The 24,523-nt window shown below is 30.5% G+C and overlaps 1 protein-coding gene across 15 annotated transcripts in view; it reads left to right on the top strand.

Moving 5' to 3' along the window:
* Positions 1–24,523, top strand: part of LOC105202593 (serine/threonine-protein kinase mig-15) — a 172,735-nt gene that overhangs the window by 76,538 nt on the left and 71,674 nt on the right. For 11 of the 15 annotated variants that reach the window (XM_039453403.1, XM_039453402.1, XM_039453398.1 and 8 more), the window contains exons 7-10: positions 1,564–1,792; positions 1,870–2,130; positions 13,157–13,326; positions 15,380–15,400. In XM_039453403.1, the coding sequence (XP_039309337.1) occupies positions 1,564–1,792; positions 1,870–2,130; positions 13,157–13,326; positions 15,380–15,400 (681 nt within the window). The remainder of the gene's footprint in view (positions 1–1,563; positions 1,793–1,869; positions 2,131–13,156; positions 13,327–15,379; positions 15,401–24,523) is intronic. The other 4 variants (XM_039453405.1, XM_039453404.1, XM_039453399.1 and 1 more) reach the window with 1 other exon arrangement.

The following is a 24,523-nucleotide window of genomic DNA, read 5'->3' as shown; positions in this document are numbered from 1 at the left end:
CTCCATCCACATCCATACACCATTGCGCCATTTAACCAAGTCCGAACTAACAACTAATGTAAAAGGCACTTTTATAAAAAATTACAAATTAATGATCCTTTATAGATCTTGCTAATTTTTGCCACAAAACAAGATTTTATGACTATTTTATAAAATATAATATCTTTTATTGGAAAAGAAATAATTTTTTAAAATAATTTCTTTATTTTAAAAAATAACTTTTTGAAATATTTTTACAGCTAGTAAGCATTATGCAACAAGGTTGTAAAGTTGCAAGAGCGATCTTATCCTCGTAATGCAAATGGCTCAATTCTATTTTACGATTCCGTTTATTACATGATGTAACTTTTACATGTCGAATTTATACACACATTACGGCACATTAAATTCAATTACATTATTTGAAAGTTCAAGACCTTCAAGCTAAAGTTAAAAAATTAATATCTAACATACTTATTAAAATTACACAGAAAGTATACATCGATAAAAATCTCTGCTACCTGCAAAACGGAAGTTTAGCTTTTATAAAAACGCAATAAACGCTAATGACCCATAATCATTTTATAATGTTTAAATTGTAACTATGTAATTTTAATGGTTGCTCTTAGAATAGAGATATTATATTATAGTCTTACGACTCCCGTTTATTTTTGTACCAAATTATTATTTAAGTTTTAATAATAAATCGGACACGAACTTTTACACTTTTTCAATATATTTCTGAAAGAATCAAATCTAGAGGGTTTTTTTATTTAAGTGGATTTAAAAAAAAAATAATCATAATTTAAAATTTTGTTCTTATACCTATTATATACGGGAAAAAAATTACCATATTTATGTAACAAGAATTATTAAATGTAAGGATTAATCAAGAAATTTTTAGATTAATGACTTAAATTCACTTGTTTTATAATGTTGACTTCTATTGCGTTTTAAAATTGTATTATATAAAAAAATGAATATTGTGTTGTGTTTAGCCCTCTGTAAATATAATAATGCGCATATTGAATAAGACTCCGTAGAGTCGAGTTTGTGTTTATTAATTGAATTATGCGTGTTTAATTCTAAATTAAAGTGATATTATTTATATTAACATCCAAATCATTGCTCGTTTTTATTGGCCTTATTTACTTTAATTAAATTGTTTTAAATGTAAAAAGAAATATTATATTTGTTGAGTTTTTTTGTTGCGTACCAATATCAATGTGTGAGATAGTACCGTAGTGCAAAATCAATGAATTATCTGTCCATAAATTTACCTGCTTTTTTGTGGATTGCCTCATGCAAATGCCTCATAATTAAATAGTATTTTTTATTGACTGCTGTGAAGGAATTTTGAATACACAAGGAATTTTGAATACACCGTGATATTATCAATTAAAGAAAATGTTAATATTGCCTTTCGGATACTTTTTGAACAGAAGAATATTGTCCGAAAAAAATAGTCATGTTTATTTATGAGACGATTTTAAAATAAGTTCTTTTTGTTTCCTGAAAATTTAATTTTTTGGAAGTTTTATTTTTGTAGGAAATTCTTTTATATTGTTTTATTTGTTCAAACAGGCTTTGTTTTTAATTCCGCGTAATCCACCGCCACGGCTCAAGTCTAAAAAGTGGGCCAAAAAGTTTCACGGATTTATTGAAACGGTGTTGGTGAAGGATTATCATCAAAGACCTTATACGGAACAGCTTCTTAAACATCCGTTTATACGGGACCAACCTACGGAGAGACAAGTCAGAATACAACTTAAGGATCACATTGATCGTTGTAAAAAGCGCAAACAGGAAAAAGGTACAAAGATAATGACAAAAGTTATTAGAAACTTATTTTACGTTTGTTATATTATTATCTGCACATGTTTATTACAGAAAGAGATGATTATCGATACAGCGGGAGTGAGAACGAAGAAGATGAACCGGCATTAGCAGGCGAACCATCGTCTATAGTTCAAGCACCTGGAGGTGACACATTGCGTCGTAATTTCCAACAGATTCAAGAAGGCAGAACTTTGATGCAGGACGTACCCCCGCAAGCGCCCGCCGCTAAAGAAAAACCGGGAAGCAGATCTCAGAGAGAGGTGCCAGAACCTGGACCACCTGCGAGACCTGCTATACCACACAGACTCATCGGTATTTTTAATGATTTGTAAAAGATACTAATAGTAAAAGATACTAATATGGATTTAACAAAAACTCAAAAATTAAGGAAACTAAGAAGGCAACTAGGTTTCAGTGCTTTAATTAGTCTACCATTTTATGAGGAATGTAATTCTTTAATATAAAATAATTCAATAATTTTTTTATTATTATTACGTGACAAAGGATTATATATTTTTCAAAGATAAAGTTAAAAAAATAAAAATCATTAAAGTATTAAAAAAAATAGGAAACAAAAATAAAAACAAGAATAGAGGAAAAAAATGATAATATAGTGCTTATTTTATTGAATAATTTTGTCAATAATTACTATTTTATATTGAAACGCGAACAATTATATACGTCAAAATGTTGTTTAACAAATTTTACACTTAAAGTTATGAAATATTATTTAGGATGTAATTTATAAAAATTGACATTGCTTAATGAGTCAACGAGAAAAATAGGTGGTAATATTGCTATCTTAAAATAAATTTAAAAAATTGATTTTGTTTGAAAAACACAGTATTTTGTTTACGAAAATATATATTTTTAATTTTCCATCATTTATAATTTTCCTCATTTAGAATTTTCCTGCTTTCAGAATCGTAGAGATATCATTAAAGATCTTTGTTTGAATTTTATTCTTGTTTAATATTAACTCTTAAACATATTTGATCCGGAGAATTACGTTAACACATTTCTCGCCTGGTTGACTCTACTTCACTTTGAGAAGCTATAACTTCGGTTCTAATTAATATTTTTCAACAATTTTTTTTTAAATGAAAATTTAGAATCTCAGAGATGTGAATGTATAATCGGTATTGCCAAAAATGATTTATGAAGTTTATGATTTGTGAAGTTATAAAAGAAAAACCACTAAGCGAAAATGAAAAATTGATCAAAAGTCTACTTTTTCTTTAAGAAATTATATCTCTGCAACAAAAGAACTTTTAAGGACTTTTAAATACGACGTTTTAAAGCTAAAGAGTCAATAAGTTTTGAAAAAAATTATGTCATTGTCATTTTTATTAAAATCTATAATTGTATAATAAGGCAAATATGAGGTATTTTTGGTTAACTTGAGGAGTCAAATTAAAAATTGATGTGTTTTATAATATATTTTAGATCTCGCGCAAAAACCCCCTTCTTTACAGTACTATAATAGTATTTTAACTTTAAACAGAGTATGCGAGTAACATACACAAACGGATCTTTTCGAACGTGTTTCGTCCGGGTTTTTTTTTATATGAGATTACTTACAAAAACGTTACACTCGGACACTTTATAGGTTTCATTGACCTAACACTTTGCTGCCGTGCCTTCGAAGTCTAATTGACCAAAAAAGTTGATTCATTATATTAAGGGGAGATTTCAAACTTTTTTTACACCCTGGTCCAAGCTTATCTCATTCTGTTTTAACACAGCAAGCGATCGAAATTTTATAAGTGGTTTCCCAGTCTCACTAATGTGTTTAAGGGGTAACACTACCTTTGAGACCCTAAAATGATACCTAAATTTGGGAATTTACGCAAGTTTGTCGGCAAATGAATAACTTTATATAAAAAAAGCTTAGAGGGCTTTATTGTACATATCTTGACGAGTAAAAAAATATTTTTTAATTTTTTTTTATGCACAAAATGGCGGCGTACTGGCCCATTTATGAAATCGTCTTTTCTTAAAGATGAATTTTTGCGTGCAAGTTTTCTGCGACATGGTTTATGTTGGAACCACACAAAAAAATCTTCATTATCTACATATTCAAAACTAAGGAAGTACATAGGGATTTTAAAAATAGTAATTTTTATCAAAATGGCAGCTATTTATAGAAAAAAGTGGATTTTTTATCCAAAAAATTGTTTAAAAAATGCTGATTACAAAAAGAGTTTTCAACATTTTACAAAAAGCGTACGTACTTCCCTGTGGAATAGTTACAAGAAGATTGTGTTAAAATTTTAAGTCAATTGGATAAAAATTGTAAGAGTAATGTTGCACGCAAATTTGAAAAACTGTGTTTTGAGAAAAACGCGTTTAAAGTTTTGGTAACTGATTTTTTGTGTATAAAGTTGAAAATTTTTAATTTATCTCAAATCTGCGATGCCTGCCCCATAAAGCGATTCTTCCGCAAGTTCAACAGCTTCATTGTATTCCTTTCTTGTTGCTAATAATATTCTGGTCTCTTTTGCTTTTTGGGTGAGACTGCGTTTGGCAAGTACGACGCACCGCGCATTCAATTTTTGGCAATAATAATGACAAGTAGTGCCCACCATGAGGTTTTAGACTTGCAAAATTTTCATTAGACTATTATAGCCATCATTATAATAATAAACAGCCAAGTTTGTTGCATAAACACAGAAAAACTAATGGCGTCGCATAAACACAGAAACCGACGCTTTCAAAACTATTTACTGATATAGTATAAGTAATAACATCTATATTGTGTTAGTCTATTTTCGGTACATAAATAAGGCCCAAATAACTACGAAGCATGGAGAAGACGGGGCCGCTTCAAATCGCTTGCAGCTGCTCGGTAGGCGCATAGAGACGATTTATTTAATCAGCTCAAACACTATAAAACAGTTGGAATTTTGTTCTAAAACTACTTACGTACTTCTAAAACTACTTATATTTTTATAAGTATAAACTAATGATTTAAGCAAAAAAAAATTGGTCAAATTTTAAAGGTGGTATTAGCGTTAAACAACAAGGGCAAAATGATATCTCTACCCTTAAAGGTTAAACAACAAGGACAAAATGATATCTTCATTGTTTCTGAACGCAGTCCTTTAAAGTGACAATCAATCTATTGAAAAAATATTTTGATATGAAAATCTTGGTACGTAAATAAAATGCTATGCTATTGAATAATTTTGCGTAACTCGAAATTTATATAGCCGAATAGAATTAAATAACAAAAACACTCGAGTGTACGGTCAACAACAAAAAGATTGCAACACTTTTTTGATGAGTTTTGGAATGCAGTTTAATCACCGAGCAATTGCTTTTTACTTATAGATCTAATTAGTTATATTTATCTGATCTATGAGCTAGGTTAAATTCCGAAACTTATTGAAAAAAAGTGTTGCAACTTTTTGCTACTGACTGTACATATGTACATTCGTGTGATAATGCGCTCAAGTTTAAAAACAATGAGGAAATTATTAAAATGTATCTTGAAAAAGTTTTGAAATACTCAAAAATAAAAATGCTTGTAATAATTATCCGTTATTGTGTATTGGCGTAATAATGCCAGCAAGCTACTAAACAAATGATTCCATAAGCAATTGTTAGAATTTGTCACTTAATAACGGAGATAATAGAGATAGCTATAATGCTTATAATAGTTTAATACCTTTTTTTCCTCTATAAAAATGATTTAAAAATTAAAAAGTAAAAATTTAAAAACAAAATCCACAAATAGAAATAAGAATTAAAACTCAAAATTCAAGTGGTAAAAAAAAATCATATAAGCTATGTTCTGATATGCCAGCACTGAAAATTATAGTATATTTAACATGAAATATATAGATTTCAATACAAGTAGTATATGTTGTAATACGGCCACGGTAAAACTGTGTGTACTATAATCATATATATATATATATATATATATATATATATATATATATATATATATGATTTATTTCTCTTTCAGCTTACATTGCTGAGAAGGGGACTTGATTTACAATAATTCTTTAACTAGTTTATCCATACCCTATATTGATCTTCTGTTCTACGCTCTCCTTACCTGTACCTTTTTTTTTTTTTTTTTTTTTTTTTTACGGAGAGGAAATGCGTTACCGCATACCCCAGGCCCCGGGGGAGGCCTGGCGGTTATGTGGGGCTCTTCCCCGCCGACAACGTGTCGGCGAGGACATACCCACTAAAACCTCTCCGGGTGTTCAGCTCAGGTCCTTGACTGGGGGGACTCCGGGAACGCGTACAGCATGCTTCCGGAGCCCCCCGGACCAGGTCGGCCGAGGCCGACTCAGCACGCCGGGAGGCACCCTGGTGCGGGTCCCCCGGCAGGGCCGTGAGGCCAAGCCGGCCTAAGGTCGGGGGAGAAGGACACCAGCCCTCCCCCGCCTCTTCCCCTTGTCCTTACCTGTACCCTATCATGCGTTTACATTTTCTTTTTGTTTCCTATCATTTAATGTTCCTCCTTAACATTCTATTATTTCTCACACCTACATTTTTATTTTTTTTTACCTTTACATTTACATCTTATTTCCTTACTTATTGTCTATAATATCACTATTCACATCCATTCACAACCTTTGTTTTTATAGTACATAACCCTACGTGCTATCTTGTAATACCTGATACTATCTTACAATCTACTTCCCTATCTCTTTATTTACTATCTCCTATTTCTTATCCACTTTATTCCTACTCTCTTTTTTACTCTCCCTCTCTTCTACTTCTTTCTTTTTCTTTAGTTTTCCCTTTTTTTTCCATAATTTCTGAATTATTTTTTCTTTACACCAACCTAAATCTTCATTATATATTTCTTTTATAATTCTGTCACTAACTCCTCCTAAGTCTGCAAACCATTCCCTAATTTCCTCGCATTCTTTCACATAATGATCTAAGCCATTACTTTTTTTATCACAGAATAAACACGTTCATTGTCTCTTATCTATCTAATATTTGTTTGCTTGCTCTAAGTTTCCGCACCTTAATTTTATCATCGCTCTTACCTTGTTACCTCTACTTGTATTTGCGATATTCCTTACTTCTAAATACCTAGACATTCTACCCTTTAGGTCTATTTTCCTGTACTTTTTATTATATCTTGCTTTAGCTATCTTTTCATCCTCCCATTGTTTCTGCACCTCTCTTTATCTTTTTATCAATCCTGCTTTTAAGTCGTTTTCTCTAATCTCTTTTACGTCCCTAGCTTTTATTCCCCACCCATTTCTATTATAACTTTTTTTCTTTGCCGTATTTGTCCTTCCAACCGTATTGTTCTTTCTCCCATCAGCATTCTTTCACTATATCCTCTGCCCTACCTTCTTTGATCCTATTCTCGTATCTTCTAGCTCTAATTCCCCATCCTACTCTTAACTTATCCATTACTAATTCTCTTCTTATAATATACCTTGGTGTGCAGAAATCCAAGCCAAAAATCTCACATAGTCCATCATTACCTTTTCTAAATTTTTCGTCTCTTCCCATTCTCATAATTCTACTCCATATGCTTTTACGCTTTGTACTAAATACTTGAATAGTATCCATCTCCTTTTAAAATAATTTCTACGTATCTCTTATCTAATCCCCATACCTTTCTCGCAACTATTTTTTTTCCGCATAATTCCTTAATATGTTCCTTACTATTTTTATTATCATTCAACATAAAGCCTAAGTATTTAAAACTTTTTACTTTTTCTATCATCTTATTTTCCCATTTCCATTTCTCGATGTTTTCTTTTCTTTTTTTATTCACTATTAGCATTTTCGTTTTTTCTGGACATAACTCCAATTTTGTCAGAAAACGTTTAAACGTACCTATCATATCTAACATCGCATCTCTATTATTCGCTATTAAAACTATGTCGTTTGCATACACTGAGTTCCATATCCTAAGCCTTCCTATTGCTATCCCGCCTATATTCCTATTTTCCATTCTTTCTCCCAATTTTGCTATATATTGAACATAAATTGAACAGAAGTGGACTTATCACACAGCCTTGTCTTACTCCTTTTTCTGTGATAAAGCTTTCCGTGTATCTTTGCTCCGTCCTCACCATGACTTCCGTTTTCTGGTATATTCTTGCTATTCTCTTCACCAGCTGCTCTTTTATTCCTTTTTTTCTCATTATTCTCCACAATGTCTCTCTGTCTACTTTATCGAATGCCGCCTTCAAGTCCGCGAATATCATATATACTTTTCCTTCTTTTCTCTCCTTTTCTCCTTTCCCTTTGTGTCACGTGATTCAACATGAATATATTATTCATTGTTGATTTTTCTTTCCTGAAGTCCGCTTGATTCGTTGGCACTATACCTCTTTTTTCTACCTCTATCTCCAACCTTATAATTACCTCTGCATATATTTTGTATGCTGTGCACAGTAAGGATATTTCTTTATAGTTGCCTATTTTTTCCTTATCTTCTTTTTTGTACAAAAAGCACCACGCCTTTGGCCTGCTCTTCTTCCAATCTTTTGGTATCGTTCCTGCCTTCCATATTTGTTTTATTAGGTTCTTTATCCTTTTCCTTTATCCTTTTCTCAGCGTATTTTCAGGCCATTGTAAAACAATTAAATACTAATTATAGCGTTGATTCTCTGTTGCCCATTTTGTTTCCTTAAGGCTTCTGGCGCCTTAGCTGAGAACTCCGCATTGACGGTAGCGACATTTCGTTGCGGACAAAATTAGGACTAATAGGCGTGTACCTTGACAGATTGATGATGAAATGTTGTCGTGCATGTCATTTTGCTATTATGTGTTTTATTGTAAAAAATGTGACTTTTTTCGTATTTACCGAATTTGTAAGAATAGACCGCAAGTAAAGTTTCTTTGAATTTTATACATAAAAGCACATTTTTCACTTTTTTTTAGTAGCAATCCTAATGTTTTTCTGTCTGAATAGGCTTCACTTTACGTGCTTTCTACGACTATTTATTTACTGTTAGGGGAGAAAAGGATAGTCGACACCCAATTTTCCAAGTGTTTTAAAGCGATTTTGTTATTGTTTTATCTAAATTTTATTTATTTACAAATTGCACACTGGAAACTTTTGCTTAACTGTTTTTTTGCCTGAATAGGCTTGATTTTACGGGCATTTTACGACTGTTTACTGATTGTTAGGGGAGAAAAGGATAGTTAACACTAATTTTACAAGTGTTTTTAAAGCGATTTTGTTATTGTTTTATCTAATTTTACAACTGTTTTAAAGACATTTCATTAGTCTGTTTTATTTAAATTCTCTTTATTTACAAATGGCATGCCGGATAAAATTACGTGTTATTTCATGCTTATGACATTATAACTTCAATATGGCCGCGGCGAGTAGACAGAAGCCTTAATATTGTATTTGTAAAAGAATTTATATTACAGTTGATCTATCCTTCAATTTTTTAAATGGGACTGTTCACTTTTTATTACAAATTCTTGTAGCTTATTTTGAGATCTTTCCAAAACACTACAAAAAAGTTTATTTTTGTTGAGTACTTGCCGAGTTGTGAGGTTTGAAAGCTACGATATACTGCAACTTTCAAGCGTCATAACTCGAAAAGTTCTTAATGAAAATAAACTTATTTATAGTGTTTTGGAAATTTCTTGAAATTGACTACAAGAAAATACAATAAAGAAATATACAATGTTAGGGAACTACCAATACTCTTTAATTAGGGAACTATCGATACTCTAATATTATATCTTTTATTGCATATTCTTGTAGTTTATTTCGAGACTTCCAAAGCACTACAAGAAAGTTTATTTTTGTTAAATACTTTCCGAGTTGTGACGCTTGAAAGTTACAGTATAGCTTTCAAGCCTCACAACTTGGAAAGTACTCAACGAAAATCAACTTTCTTGTAGTGTTTTGGAAAGGTCTTGACACCAGCTATTAAATTCTGGAATTAAAAATAGGGTATTTTATTTAAAAAAGTTAATGTGATTTTGATCTGACCTTGGCGACGTCATCTAAGGTCAAACTGATAAGATCAGTAAATAGATTTTTTGAAACACTACAAACATTTTCTTGTGAAATGCAAGGGAATGGAAATATTTAGGGGGTTCCACACTTTTTGCACACCATATGTGTGTGTGTGTGTGTGTGTGTGTGTGTGTGTGTGTGTGTGTGTGTGTGTGTGTGTGTGTGTGTGTGTGTCGTGCGTGCGTGCGTGCGTGCGTGCGTGCGTGCGCGCGCGCGTGCGTGTGCGTGTGCGTGTGCGCGTGCGCGTGCGCGTGCGCGTGTGCGTGTGTGTGTGTGTGTATGTACAGGGTGTCTGGTAAATACTGCCCCTGGTTTTATGAATTGATAGATCAAGTAAAACTAAGCAGAAAAGTCCTTTACCATTTTTTAATACTCGCCATAGTTAACGAGATAAGAATTAATAAAGTTTGAGAATAAGCGCGTATCACCGCGCGCAAGAACCGCCCACCGGTCGCCGAGACGTAGGCAGCCGGGGCAGTCTTCTCCCTTCTTGCCGCGCCGCTTGCGGGCCGTAGCTACTGCTGCTTTTCTCTCCTTACCGCGCCGCGCCGCCAACCATGGCTGTCTATGTCTCGGCGATCGACGGGCAGTCTTTGCGCGCGGTGATATGCGCTTATTCGCAGACTTTATTAATTTTTATTTTGGTAACTATGGCGAGTATTAAAAAATGGTAGAGGACTTTTCTGTTCAGTTTTACTTGATTTATTAATCCACAAAACCAGGGGCGGTATTTACCTGACACCTTGTATATGTATATATAATTAAAAGTACTCTCATTTATTGAAATTTTAAATTTTTTATCCAATATATGCACATATGTAGGCACGAAGGCGGCCTTATAAGTAGTAGGACTTGAAATGAAAACGCAACATTTAGCGAAACCGGTTTCATCATCATATACCTTCATCTTTCTAACAACGCCTTAAATTAAAATTTTAGCTTATTCCGTCGATTTGTTTTGTGTTGGCAGCCAATTAAAGTGACCGTTCTCGTCATTTTCATAAATAGGGGAAAAGAGCAATATTGTTTGGTTATTCGTTTTCTTTATTTGGATGGGAAAACGTGTGAAGAAGTTCAAGAAAAATTGGAAGCCGTTTACGGGGATGTTGTTCCTTTGAAAAGTACCGTTTATAGGTGATATGCTGAGTTTTGTTGTGGTTGCATATCCGTCTTTGATGATGGCCGTCTCGGGCGACCTAAAGAGGTTACTACCGATGACTTTGTCGAAAAAGTTCACGATATTGTATTGGCCGACCATCGAGTGAATGTGCGTGAGATAGCAGACATGGTAAATATCTTGAAAGAACGCACAGGATATATCTTACATGATTTATTGGGCATGAGAAAGTTTGTTGGGTGCCGCAGTTGTTCACCATGGACCAAAAACAAAATCAAGTCGAACTGGAGTTTTTGGTCGAATTAGGGTACGAACTGCTCCCCCATTTGCCGTATTCTCCAAATTTGACCCTCAGCGACTTTTTCGATGTTTTCCAACATGAAAAAATGGCTCACAGGGAAGAAATTGCTCTTTTTCCATATTTACGAAAATGACGAAGATTCTAATCGGCTGCCAACATAAAACTAATCGACGGAATAGGCTGAAATTTTAACAGGCGTTAGAAAGATGGAAGTATATGATGGTAAAACCGGTTCCGCTAAATATTGCGTTTCCATTTCAAATCCTGTTACTTATCAGGCCGCTCTCGTATTATCATCATCAGACGATGAAGACTTTGCTGATATTATTAATTGCACGTAATGAGTGAAATAGCGTCAATCTTTTAACTAAAAATATGAAGCTATAAAAAAAAATAAGTAATAACATATTGCCATTATATTGTAGTAATTGCGTATTTTCTTTAAATATCTACTTTCAAATTTAATAACTTAAAATAAAAAAGCTATTAATTTTATTAATAAAGAATAGTATCTTTTTTTTGTTATTTAACAAAACTTTCAAACATAAGATTATACAGTTTTACGTTAAAGATCAATTTCTCTTTTTTTGTTAAGTGCCTCCAAAACTGTTACAATGTTGAAGCGTTTTCTATGCCTAATTGTTTTTGCTGTACCAAATTGTTTTCGCTTATTTGAAACGTGTTTTTTTTTAATATTTTTTGTTTTAGTTACTTAAAAAGTACAAATAAACTAGAAATAAATTGTTTTAAATATAAAAACGATGGTTTTTGCTTAAAATGAAAAAGAAAACAGTTTTTGCTAATCCTGTTTACAATTACATATATATTAGAACTATATTTATCGACCTTATGTTACGGCTTATAGAGTGAGTTTTATCGACACGCTTTTTTTTTTAAATCTTAACTAACCAATTACAATTTACGTTTAAGGAGAAAGAAACATATGTTCCGATTTTCAGTAAATAGAGTATAGGTTTACGTAACCTACGGTTAAAAATGAGTTCTGGAGCGCCATACAATATACATATTTTACAAATTTTATCTCACGAAATGAAATTAAATGAACAAACACGGAATTGAATACGACGTAAAGAAATTTATTTTGGCTAAAAATTAATTCTTTTTGATTTTATATGTCCAATCACGTTTTTATGTTCATTTAATAATTCTATTTTGCTTACTGGGATATGATTGCAAATACCTTGATCATATAAGCGATGTAAATTTAAACAATTATTATTTCTTAGGAGTTTTTTTTACAAAGCTAATTGTGACAAGATTGATCTCTTCTTCGCGGTATTAATCGTCGTATATGATTTATGCTAGATTCCTGTACTATTTTGCAAGACAAATTATTTTATAACTATGTCTTTTAAGACTTATATGTGATCTTAGATGAAACACACCGTAATCATACATGGTTTATAAGTTATTACAAGGCTAAGACAAGATTTTTTCATTGCGATATTAATCGTTGTATTCGATTCATGCTAGACTCTTAATATGCTGGTAAGATTTATGTACAAATTGTATAAGATTCTTATATAGTCATGCAGGTTTATCTGGTATTCTTATATGATTTCATTCAACTCTGATACGATTCTTACTGGAATCCTTACTGGAATTTTTAACAGAGTCGGCTAAGGTGCTAGGAGTCTTAAAAAATTCTCTAATTTTATCCGAAATTTTGAATAAAATTTTTGAAAAATTCAGAAATTCTTAGAGAATTATTTTTTAGGTAATTTTTCTAAAATTTGAGTAAATATTCTACGATTGTTTTCACACTACTGTGCGTTTGCTAGCATGAGACATGGAAGGATATAATGCAACACAGTAAACCATTTTATCTTTGTTTATTATTGACAAACAAGGATAAAATGATTTATTGTGTTATACACTATGCTTACTGGAAAATGTCTACAATATTAATAAATGTAAACAGTGGTGCCCGATCCGCAACCACCATCTCGTCCATTACCTCCGACACCCAGAGATGATCCTCGACAACCACACAAAGTATCCACACCGCCTTCTAATCATCAGGCACCTGCTGGAGGAGGAGGATCCGGCGGGCAGCCCGCGTCTCAAAGAAACAGTGTCTTCAAACCTATGGTGAGTCTTTGCGAACAGACTTGCATTGTTTGTATCTCTTTAATCCAGGTTTAGAACAAGGTTGGTAAAGTTTAGTAGGTGGAAAGAATTATGGTAAAATTCTGGTTTTTACTGTTCCGCACTTTATTTAATGGAATAAACTGGCGATAAAACGATAGAAATGACTAGTTATAACACTAAAATACATAAGTTTATATAATTTTATGTAAAAAAAATATTTTTGCTTTAATTAATAAATTACACTATAATTTAAAGAGAAATTTAACTAATAATAATGAATCGATAATAATGGAATCTTATAATAATTTTAAAAAAATTTTTAATTAATTTTAATTTTAATTCAAACATGTCTTTTAAACAAAAACATTTAGAGATATCAATGTTAGAGGTGAAGGTGGCATTATGTACATTCATATTATCTCTATTATTATGTGATAAATTCTTATAAAAACATTTGTTTAGTAGTTCATCGTCTATCATTATGTAGCGCTAATATGCTAATACACAATAGTTACAATTGTTATGGGACATTTTTAATTTTTAGTATTTTAGAACTTTTTCCAGATACATTTACATTTAATTATACATACTTCTTTATTGTTTTGAAATTTGAGCGCATTATCACATGAATGTATGTACGCTGAAGTGTTTTTTTATTTAATTTTTTATTTGGCTATATACATTTCGAGTTATGCAAGGTTATTCAATAGCACTTTGTTTATGTAAACATAGAAACGTGCTGGTAATATGGATACTATCGAGATTTTTATAGCGAAATAAATCTTCAATAAATTGATTGCCATTCTACAGGGTGCGTTCAGAAACATTAGAGATATTATTTTATCCTTATTTAACGTTAAACAACTATAAAATGGTATCTTTAATATTTCTGAACGTAGAAAAAATTACGGAAAACTAAAAATATATAATTTTGTAACAAAATATTGTGCTTTTTAAACAATATTAATGTTTTAAATTTATTTTTGTGATTACTATTTTTGTTCTTCTTTGTTCCATAAATCACGTCCTAAGTAATAAATATTTTATAACTTTGAGTCTAGAATATATTAAAAAACATTTTGATGAATATAATCGTTAAGTTTATAAAATATTGATGATTAATAAAGTGTGTTATTGATTAAAATGTAAACGAACACCATAATACCACCTCCTCTATTGAATTTTATATTAATTTTTACTTTAATCAATAAAACGATAATAATAGAATTAAAAATTTTTATCTATAATATAAATGTCCTAGTAACCGGACAAGTACTTATATTCTGATCTTTACACAAAAACATATTATTATTTTTGAATGTTTTTCTGTTATTGTAAGTATTCGGATATAAGCACATGTCTGGTCACTGAAACATTTATTTTATAAATTCGTGTTATATTTGCAAAGAACTCAATTATTTGCTATATCGATTTCTAATCGATTACGATTTCTAATCTATTACGGATTTTATTTTGAATAAAATTTTAAATTGGAAATCTCTTTGAATCGATAAATCTACATTCTAATTGTTTTCTACTAATTTTTTATTTTTAATAGAAAAGATCAGTTTTTACTGGTTTTTCAGAAAATACCGATTTTTACCACTGATATGGATTTTATTAAAAAAATATAAAATTTTGCCAACCCTACTTTAATCGCTCTATGACATTTTGCTAATAAAGACAATCATGAATAGACATAAACAAAGCATAGATGACCAGATTTGTAGTAAGGCGTACGCTGTAGTTTCTTTTTGTTGCAGTTTTGCCTATAAATTTTGTACTTATCAATCCAAGTATACATATATTTTAAAGTATATGTAACACATGGTTCACTTTGTTATATTTCTCTCTCTTTTTCTCTCTTTCTTTTATACACTTGCGATATATTATATATTTTTATCATATCCATTGCACGCGGTCTTTGTCGCAGTTGCATATACACACTGATACATTCTACGTATAGACAAACGTGTATACAGAAAAGCTCCTAGCACTCGAACTTTGAATGTATTCGGTTTTTGTTTTTTTTCTATGTTCACACCTACCGTAGCTGCCACCGAAGAAGCCAGAGGTAAGATAACACGCACACTTTATATTGCTCTCTTTCTCTTATATGTATATTAACAAATTGCTTGTCTGCTAACGCTTGCGTAGGTCAGATGATTTAATAATGACGATCAGTGCAAAAATCATGTTGGTTTCACTGTGATTTATTCACACGAGGCCATGGTCTTGAATCTTATTGATAATTTTGCAACAAATAATAATGATTGTTTTAATAACTTTTTGTAAAATAAAGATTAGGAAAGTTAAAGAGGTACACCAGTATTTTTATATAATATAAGAACTTAATAATTTTTTGAGAATAAACTTATGTAAAAAGTTTATGATCAATATACAGGGTGTCCGGGAACTAGGGAACTTACTGCTTTGACAACTTAAAGGAGATAAAAAGGGACAAAAAAGTTTTATACCATTTTGCGATATTCGCTATAATTATCGAATTATAAAATAAAACGTATGAGCCAATGTGCGGTGACGCCGCGCCACCGCGCCTAGCTCGTAGGCAAGAGCGCGCGGCGGGACAGATGACGCGTCGTTGTTTGAATTTGCACGGCACGACGGTCTGAATTTGCCGCACCGCGTGTACATACACTGCAAAAAACAAATGTGTTATTTTAGCTAAAACGTCTTTTTACACATTTGATAAATAACACATTTGATTTTTGCAACGTATGTACACGCGCTGCGGCAAATTCAAATCGTCGCGCCGTGCAAATTCAAACAACGACGCGTCATCTGTCCCGCCGCGCGCTCTTGCCTACGAGCTAGGCGCGATGGCGCGGCGTCACCGCACATTGGCTCATACGTTTTATTTTATAATTCGATAGTTATAACGAATATCGCAAAATGGTATAAGACTTTTTTGTCCCTTTTTATCTCCTTTAAGTTGTCAAAGCAGTAAGTTCCCTAGTTCCCGGACACCCTGTATATGCATTCCTGAGTTTAAAAAGTTGTTTTGAATATTTTTTAAACTTAAAATATAATTTTTCAAAAGCATTGAGTTTCATAGAAAGGAGACTTAACTAACTTAATCGCAAACAAAATATAAACATAAATAAAAATAACATTTGCATGATTGTATGTATGCGTGGAGTTTAAAGACAATTTTGTTGGAATTAAATCAAGTTTTACTATATTATTTTTGTATCAAAGTATAAAATGTTCGGAAATTATATTATTTAAAAAAATATGATGTCACTTTAGTGATGAAAATGTGACAATTTCATTTGTTGTTATATTTAAATCATTATTATAACGATTTTTTATATTTTTTTTTACATTTTATTTATAAATGTTGTAAAGAAAATATTTTAAAATAACAAATTGTTTTTATTGCGTAAATTTTGTTTATTACAGATTATTTTAAAGATGGTAAAAGCTCTTTTGTTAAAATATATGAATAAAAAAGTCAGATGATTTTCCTACACTTTTTTAACCTAGAGAATCTTAAATAAGGATGTGATTTTGTTTATTAATAATTTTATGAAGAATAATGATTGTTCGATTTTATAAATTTACAGCTTTTAAAATAAATATTAGCAAAATTAAACTAATCAAGGGAATTGTAATAGAAAAAGCTGATTTTATAAATAACGTGTGATAGATGTGTACTGTAACATCTATCTTGTAGAGCAATTTGTTATTTAGTTAATCTTAAATAAAGAAATAAATATTGATTGTATTCTAGAATGCACTGATTCATTCTTAAGTTTGGCTGTTTTAGTAATAAATACATGTCCTCTTAATGTTCTTCTGCCTGAGCATTTGCCTTGTACTATATTAAGCTTTTACTCTGATCGTCTAAGTGTATTTTCTTTGTTAGATTGTACATATTTGAATCTACATACACAACACGTTTGTTGGTGTTTCGAGATGTCATTGATTCTATTATCGTATGTCGTTAAACTATAAACATTGATAATATTGATGACTAATTGTATAGGGGAATGTGGGGTGAAGTGACACATGGGGTGAAGTGGGACAATGCTACTATAGGATATACGTAGTGAAATTTGAGAGCAACTAATAGCTGTTATTTATTGTGCGTCAAGCCAAACCACTTTAGATTAGTCTTTGGTGAACATGCACGCATATTTTGCTGCTCTCATAACAATTACAATTTTTATTGTGAAAAAGTTTTTTCCGACATTTATGAAGTTTTTATTTCCAATAGTCTTTCCTACAATTTGAAGAAGGTAAATATATGCAAAGTTCTCGTTTGTTGTTTAGTTTTCTGGTTGCAAAGAGTTTTTATACGAAGCTAACATATTTTTGATGATACGTCATAATTTTGAAACATTGGATTTGGGGTGAAATGGGACATTTTTTGTGTTGCGAAGTGGGACATGCTATTAAAGCTAAAGGTCACGTACATGATAATCACAGCGCATTCTCAAGTCGCTACATCTCGTCGATGACAGATGTATCCTAACTTCAATAGTCGTCAACTTTGGTACTTGATACCTCGGTTTGCAATTACCTATTATTGATATATTTTTATTTTCTAATTATTAAATAAACATTACAAATTCTATTTCAGATGATTCTCAATTTTTGGTCAAATTTTGCCAAAAATCATTGTGTCCCATTTTACCCCACAGTGTGTCTCACTTCACCTCACAACTTTTTGAGATGGCCAAAAACTCACTTTTTGGAAAATTTGAAGAAAAATATAATAAAAAGTATAATTTTGAAATTTCGTGAGCATAGATAGTTAATGAAATTTTCTATCGAATGGACATCTCAAGTTTACAAAATTGATTTTTTAAAATTTTTTTACGGAAAAAAAACGTGTCCCACTTTACTCCGCATTTCCTTATATTAAAAATAATCAATTTGTTCCACATTTATAACAAGTGATATGCTACGCAGAATGATTAACCAGAAATCGAACATCTGACTAAGATTCTTCACAAGATGTGAAAAATGTTATAAACACAATTTGTTTAATTTGAAAGAATAAATATGTGTGACGTGTGAAAAAGAATTGTAATTTTAAAATTATTTATATATATTTTTTTAAATTAAAATTTGTTTAAATAGAAGGACTTATTTTAAATATTTTATAACTGTTGAAAATATTTGTTAAAGGTACATACATTTCTTGTTTTTTAGATGGCAAATAATCGTCAATTGTATTGAACAAAAATTAAACTATTAATCCAGTGTCATATTTAATTTTAATTTTGATTAACTGTACTTTAGTATACCTGATGTAACGTTTTATTAAATGTGTTGCATTTGAGTTGGCATTTTAGTAGTATAAAGGGCGATACTGAAATAGGAATAGAGGCAATAAACCATATATTTAGAAATATATGGTTTATTTGCCTCAAAATTCTCGAGCTAAAGTAGTTAGGAGTTACATGATTTTTTGTTTGTATATATCTTTTAACAAATATGATTTTGGCATTGCTATTTACCAAAATAAAAAATAGTTAATAAAATTTATGCAATAACAATAGTAATTTGTTATTAAAAAATTTTTTTACAATATTAATAAATATTGATGTGAAAAAAATTGATTATTTTTTGGAATTTATTAAATTGCTTAAAGAGTCAGATTATTTATTATATAATGTTTTTATATTCCCAAATGTAAAAATCATTCAATAATTTTATTTTTGTAAGTAATTTTTAATATGCGATAATTCTGAAAACAAATTTTGTAAGTTTATGATAAAAGAGGAAAAATTTGCTTGTTTTTGATGTGAAATAAATAGGCAAAATGTGTAAACTCCATGTAATTACGTTATATAGAAATTGCATTATGATTAAAAAAAGTTTACTTATCGAGATTCGAACTATTGATCTCGCGAACATGAGTCACGTACACTCGAGTTACACGGTCTTTGATAAAACATCCCGTTAAACTTACTCATAAGGCATTTAAAATTTTTTGTATCTTCAATTTTTTTGAAAACGCTTTCTCCTTTTGTTTAGGTTTTTAAATCATACTTAAAAAAAAATTATGTTATTGTCATTTCTTTTAAAAAGTAGAATTACATAACAAGGAGGATACGAAGTATTTTGGGTGTCTAAAAATCCATTAAAAAAAAAAAAAAATCCTATCTTTGCAAAAAACTTTTAAGGACTTTCAAATACGACATTTTAAAGCTAAAGAGTCATACTTAAAAAAAAATTATGTCACTGCCATTTCTATTAAAAAATATACTTACGTAACAAGGCAAATATGAGGTATTTTTCATAAACTCAAGGTGTCTAAAATTGAAAATTGATGTGTTTCATAATATATTTCGGATCCTATGCAAAATATTTTCTTTTACGGCACTATAGTATTTTAACTTTAGACAGAGTAACATACGCGAACGGACCTGCTTGAACGTATTTTTTCCAGTTTTTTAACATAAGATTACTCACAAAAAAGTTTCACTCACACACTATATGGGTCGCATTGATTCTAACGAAACTTTGCTGTCGTGCCGTTTGAATTCTAGTTGACCAAAAAAGTTGATCAACCATATTAATTAAAAGAGAAGATTTTAAACTTTTTTTACGTCTTGGTCCGAACCTCCTATTTCATTCCGTCTTCACACAGCAAGCGTTCGAAACTTTATATGGGGTTTTTCAGATCCACTTATGTGGTTAAGGGTTAAGATACTAACTTGACGTATTAAGCATTTATTGTTATTAATCCGCTTAAATTTTTGGACGTGAGTTATATCTTTATATCAGAGAAACATACAGATGCATTTCAAAGATCATCTTTAAGTAAGCATAAATGTCGTATTTTGGTTAAATCTTCTTTTGCGTAGCTCTTAATATTAGATGTTACATTATATGGATGTTTTGCAATCCTTTCAGGCGAAAATAAAAACGATCCAGTCATAATGAGAGAAGTTTTGCAATACATGACGGAAGTAACATCTCTATTTGAAAATTGAGGTACATTTGTAAATAGAGATTTCCGGTGTTGTAAATTATTTGGAAAACAAATATTTTGAGGTAGAAATGTCAAAAATGATTTTTTCAGTGAAAACGCATAAGTAAATCTATACAATACTCTAATCTTGATAAGCTTTGAATATGTTGTAATGTATGTTGTAATGTAGATCAAAATTAAAAACATACATATTTTTTTATTTGTGCCCATATGACCATTGAGAGATTGAAACACGCTCTTGAAAAGTGGAAAACCAAGATTTCAAGAAAAATGACATTTCCGAAAAATCTGAGTGAATTGTTATAAAGTAGGTACATAGAAAGCCGTAAAACTTTTATATGAAACCTTTTTTTTATATTCTTTACCATTTTGACAGTATCAGCTCAGAAATGAAAGATCCGATTTTCTTCAATATATTCAAAGTTTATCAAAATCGGAGTGTAACGCTTGGATAGATTTACTTGTCAGTTAAGTAATTTAAGTATTAGTTATTTTTGATTAGTTACTAAAATTAGTTTTATAGTTGAGGTTATAAACAGTCATCTTAAGAATTGCATTAAATGTTTTGATCATGTATGCAAATTTAGTTATTGCCTTATCTAATAATAGACTTTAAAATCGCTACAGTTCTTCATAATATGATCCAGTTTGACATTATTTTGGATATTCTACAAATGGTTAATATTGCTAAGTTTATGTTAGATCGACTTTATAAACCCATAAACTAACTTTAGTCTCATCAAAGATTAAATTATATTGTAGATCTACACAGTTCACTTTATTAATATAAACCGTAAAGAAACTTTCCTTTACTACAGAAGAAGATCAGTATATAAATCTTGGCAAATATTAGATAAAACAGGCAAAATCTTATTAGAATATCTAGCAGTCAACGGACACTATTTTATTGACATAAGTTGCGATAATAATTTAAAATTTTTACAATATTGTTATAAAAGCTTCTTTGATTATTAAAGCAAGAATTCAATCAAAGCATGTAAATCAAACATCATATGTTTATGTTTCAATTGAACACGATGATGAAGGAGGGGAAGCAATTGAGGTATATTATTGTACTTATAAAAATACTATAAATAGATATAGAACTATAGGATGTTGCGATTCTCGACACATAATGACTATACTACGGTGTAGAGATCACTTGACGCGAGACACTACTGTGTTTCTTGATCTCGTAGAGATGTGCGAATAGTTTGAATCGAATTTGAAAGATTTGAATTTGTGTAATTTGAGAATTTTGAATCGTCGATGATTCGATTTTGAATTCATTGTTCATTTTATTTTATTTCTATATCTTTTGCACGACCAATTTTATTTGCGCGTATAAATTCTTGCACATGATTAATTTCTGAAACTTTTCTACCGTTTCTAAATCTTATAATACATGTATGTATACGATAGGTAATGCAGTTCGTAAACTTATTTCAATTTATTAATATTATGATATTTATTGGTATTTGTGTTATGATTTTATAATATTTATAAATATTGAAACGGCTCCATTATATTTTCCTAATAAAATACACTAAAACATTATCACATTTTGGTAATAACATAATTTATACGAGATGTTTATTTATCAGTACAACACACTTGTTTATAAACTCTATAGTATCTATTATACATTTTTACTTTGTACATTATTTTTTGTAATTTTCTAAAATTTTTACAATTTTCTTGTCTGAAAAGAATCTACAACGTTATTGAAAATAGTTTATTTTACTTTTAAATTAACATATAATGTAAATCTGAGAAAATTTGATTTAAATTTAATTTGTATCAAGGAAATTTGATTTGATTCAACTCACAAATGTTTGATTTGCTTACCTCTAATATCTAGGACACGCAAGAAACTTTTTATTAAGATATTAGAATGCTTGCAGGAGAAATTAACAACATTTTTGTTGCATTAGCATTAAAATATATTACATGAAGAAACAATTTTTTTTACATAATATCCCTTTTTTCGGCAACGAATATTAGGTATCTGTAGTCTATGATTCTTCTATTAGTGTGTAATTCACTACTAAATTTGAATCATTTTGGGCAAAGTTCTTTGCTATTGATAATATTGATGCTACAACATGAAAATTTTAACCCTTAAACACACAAGAGAGTTATAAAGAGACTATCTGAAGTTTTGAACACTTGCTGTGTGAAAATGGAATGAGATAGGAGGTTCGGACCAGGAGGTAAAAAAAGTTTGAAATTTCTTTTTTTGATTGATATGGTTGATCAATTTTATTGATCAACTAGAATTTGAACGGTACGGCAGCAAAGTTTTGTTAGGGTCTACCATTGTGTGTGAGTAAAATTTTTTGTGAGTAATCTTACATAAAAAAAAACCGGACAAAACACGTTCGAACAGGTCCGTTTGCGTATGTTACTTGCATATATTCTGTCTAAAGTTAGAATATTATATAGTGCTATGGAAAAAGGGGCTTTTGCGCAGAATCCGAAATACATCCATAAAACACATCAATTTTTAATTTCAGACACTTTGAGTTAATCAAAAATACCTCATATTCACCTTGTTACATAAGTATATTTTTTAATAGGAATGACAATAATATAATTTTTTTTAAACAATTAAAAATTGAAAATGTGGGTCAGCATGGGCATAAGTGCGCAATCACAAATATTAATATTATATAAAATATTGATTCATTTTAAATTACAAAAACGAACGTTTTGACTCACTTTGGAATCATCTTCAGCATATTAAATAAAAGATTTTTGAAAATTATTTAGCCGACATCAGTCCATAACGCAATAAACGGTCAAGTCACCAACGGTTTGCCAAATACGTAGTAACGTCTTTATCACAGTGTCGACGGAATTGACACTTCTTTATATAATTTATGTGTGTTATATTATAGACATACAATTTTATTAACACTGATGTAATGACTTATCTATTGGAATTGATGAAGATTTTTGTAAAGGTTTGAATAGTGATTTTCAATCCTGTCAAAAGTATCTAATCGAGAGATTTCCACTCCGCAGCGAGACGTGCTTCTCGTCTTAAGTTAAACTGTTTACTGACTACATTAAATCTAGTCCAACCGAAACATACTAACTTAACGGAACACAGAATGTCAAGCGATCAAATTATAAATATCTGAATAATAAATAGATAAATAAATAAAAACAGAAAAATAACAAACCAAAAGAAGTTGTGTCATATAAAATTATATAAATAAAGTAAAATCAAAGTAAAAACGTAATTATATAACATTTGAAAGGTATTGATTTTTTTACAATTTTTTTAATAATGATAGATACGCATGATGTAAGCATTCTGTGTCTGTAATTTTTTTTTTTTAAGAGTATAACTCTTTAAAAAGTTAAAATGATACTTTAAACGTGATACAGACAAAAAGTATTGTTACAACGCTTGATTTCGAGAGGTTTGAAGTTATTGTGTTATTAATAACGTTTTAATTTTGTATCTATTTATTGATTAATCTTGTTTTTTTGTCATAAATTTTTCCCCGTTTCTTATTAATTTCAAGACAATTTCACTCGGATGATCACTCGAATGTGATGTTCAAAAAGTACATTTGACTACGCCATTGATGCGGGGGAAGTCTTGATTACTGTTTCTTATTTTTCGTTAGAGATGACCTAAAGCCAGGTCGAAACGTTCGGATCTTTCTAATGGTAGTTTGTTAATAAACACGGAATTATTGACACACACCTACAATAGCGTTTTGACTCTCATTAACTCGTTTATTAATTTATATTTTTATATATTGTTTATTTGTTAGAATAATGCCATAACTCAAAAATTTATATTTTTGAGTTGTGTGCGAGAAAAGAACGGATTTTTGGAATTTTTATTATTGGTAGAAATATGTAATTGAGCTTCTAAAATTGAAAAGAAAAATAAGAAAAGAAAATTGATCGATTAAACGAACTTACCTTAAGTGAAGTTCTATCGCAATTGTATGAAGCGCCTCCTCCGAAAGATCACCATTCGTAGTACCCTCCTTAGTGCCGATGGCGCCACAAGGTTTACAGTAAAATTTTTTCGGCTCGCTACCGCTCTGTGGTTCCCGTTCCGCGGGTTCCGGTCCTCTATCTTCATTATTTTAAAGAATTGCCGTACGCTATGTTGGGATTATGCGATTTTAGCATGGGAATTTAATAGGGTGGGAGTGATCTTTCGGAGGAGGCGCTTCATACAATTGCGATAGAACTTCA

This window comes from Solenopsis invicta, chromosome 9, assembly GCF_016802725.1.
Source record: "Solenopsis invicta isolate M01_SB chromosome 9, UNIL_Sinv_3.0, whole genome shotgun sequence".
In the NCBI taxonomy this organism is placed as follows: Eukaryota; Metazoa; Arthropoda; class Insecta; order Hymenoptera; family Formicidae; genus Solenopsis; species Solenopsis invicta.
This window is presented reverse-complemented; position numbering and strand designations above follow the sequence as displayed.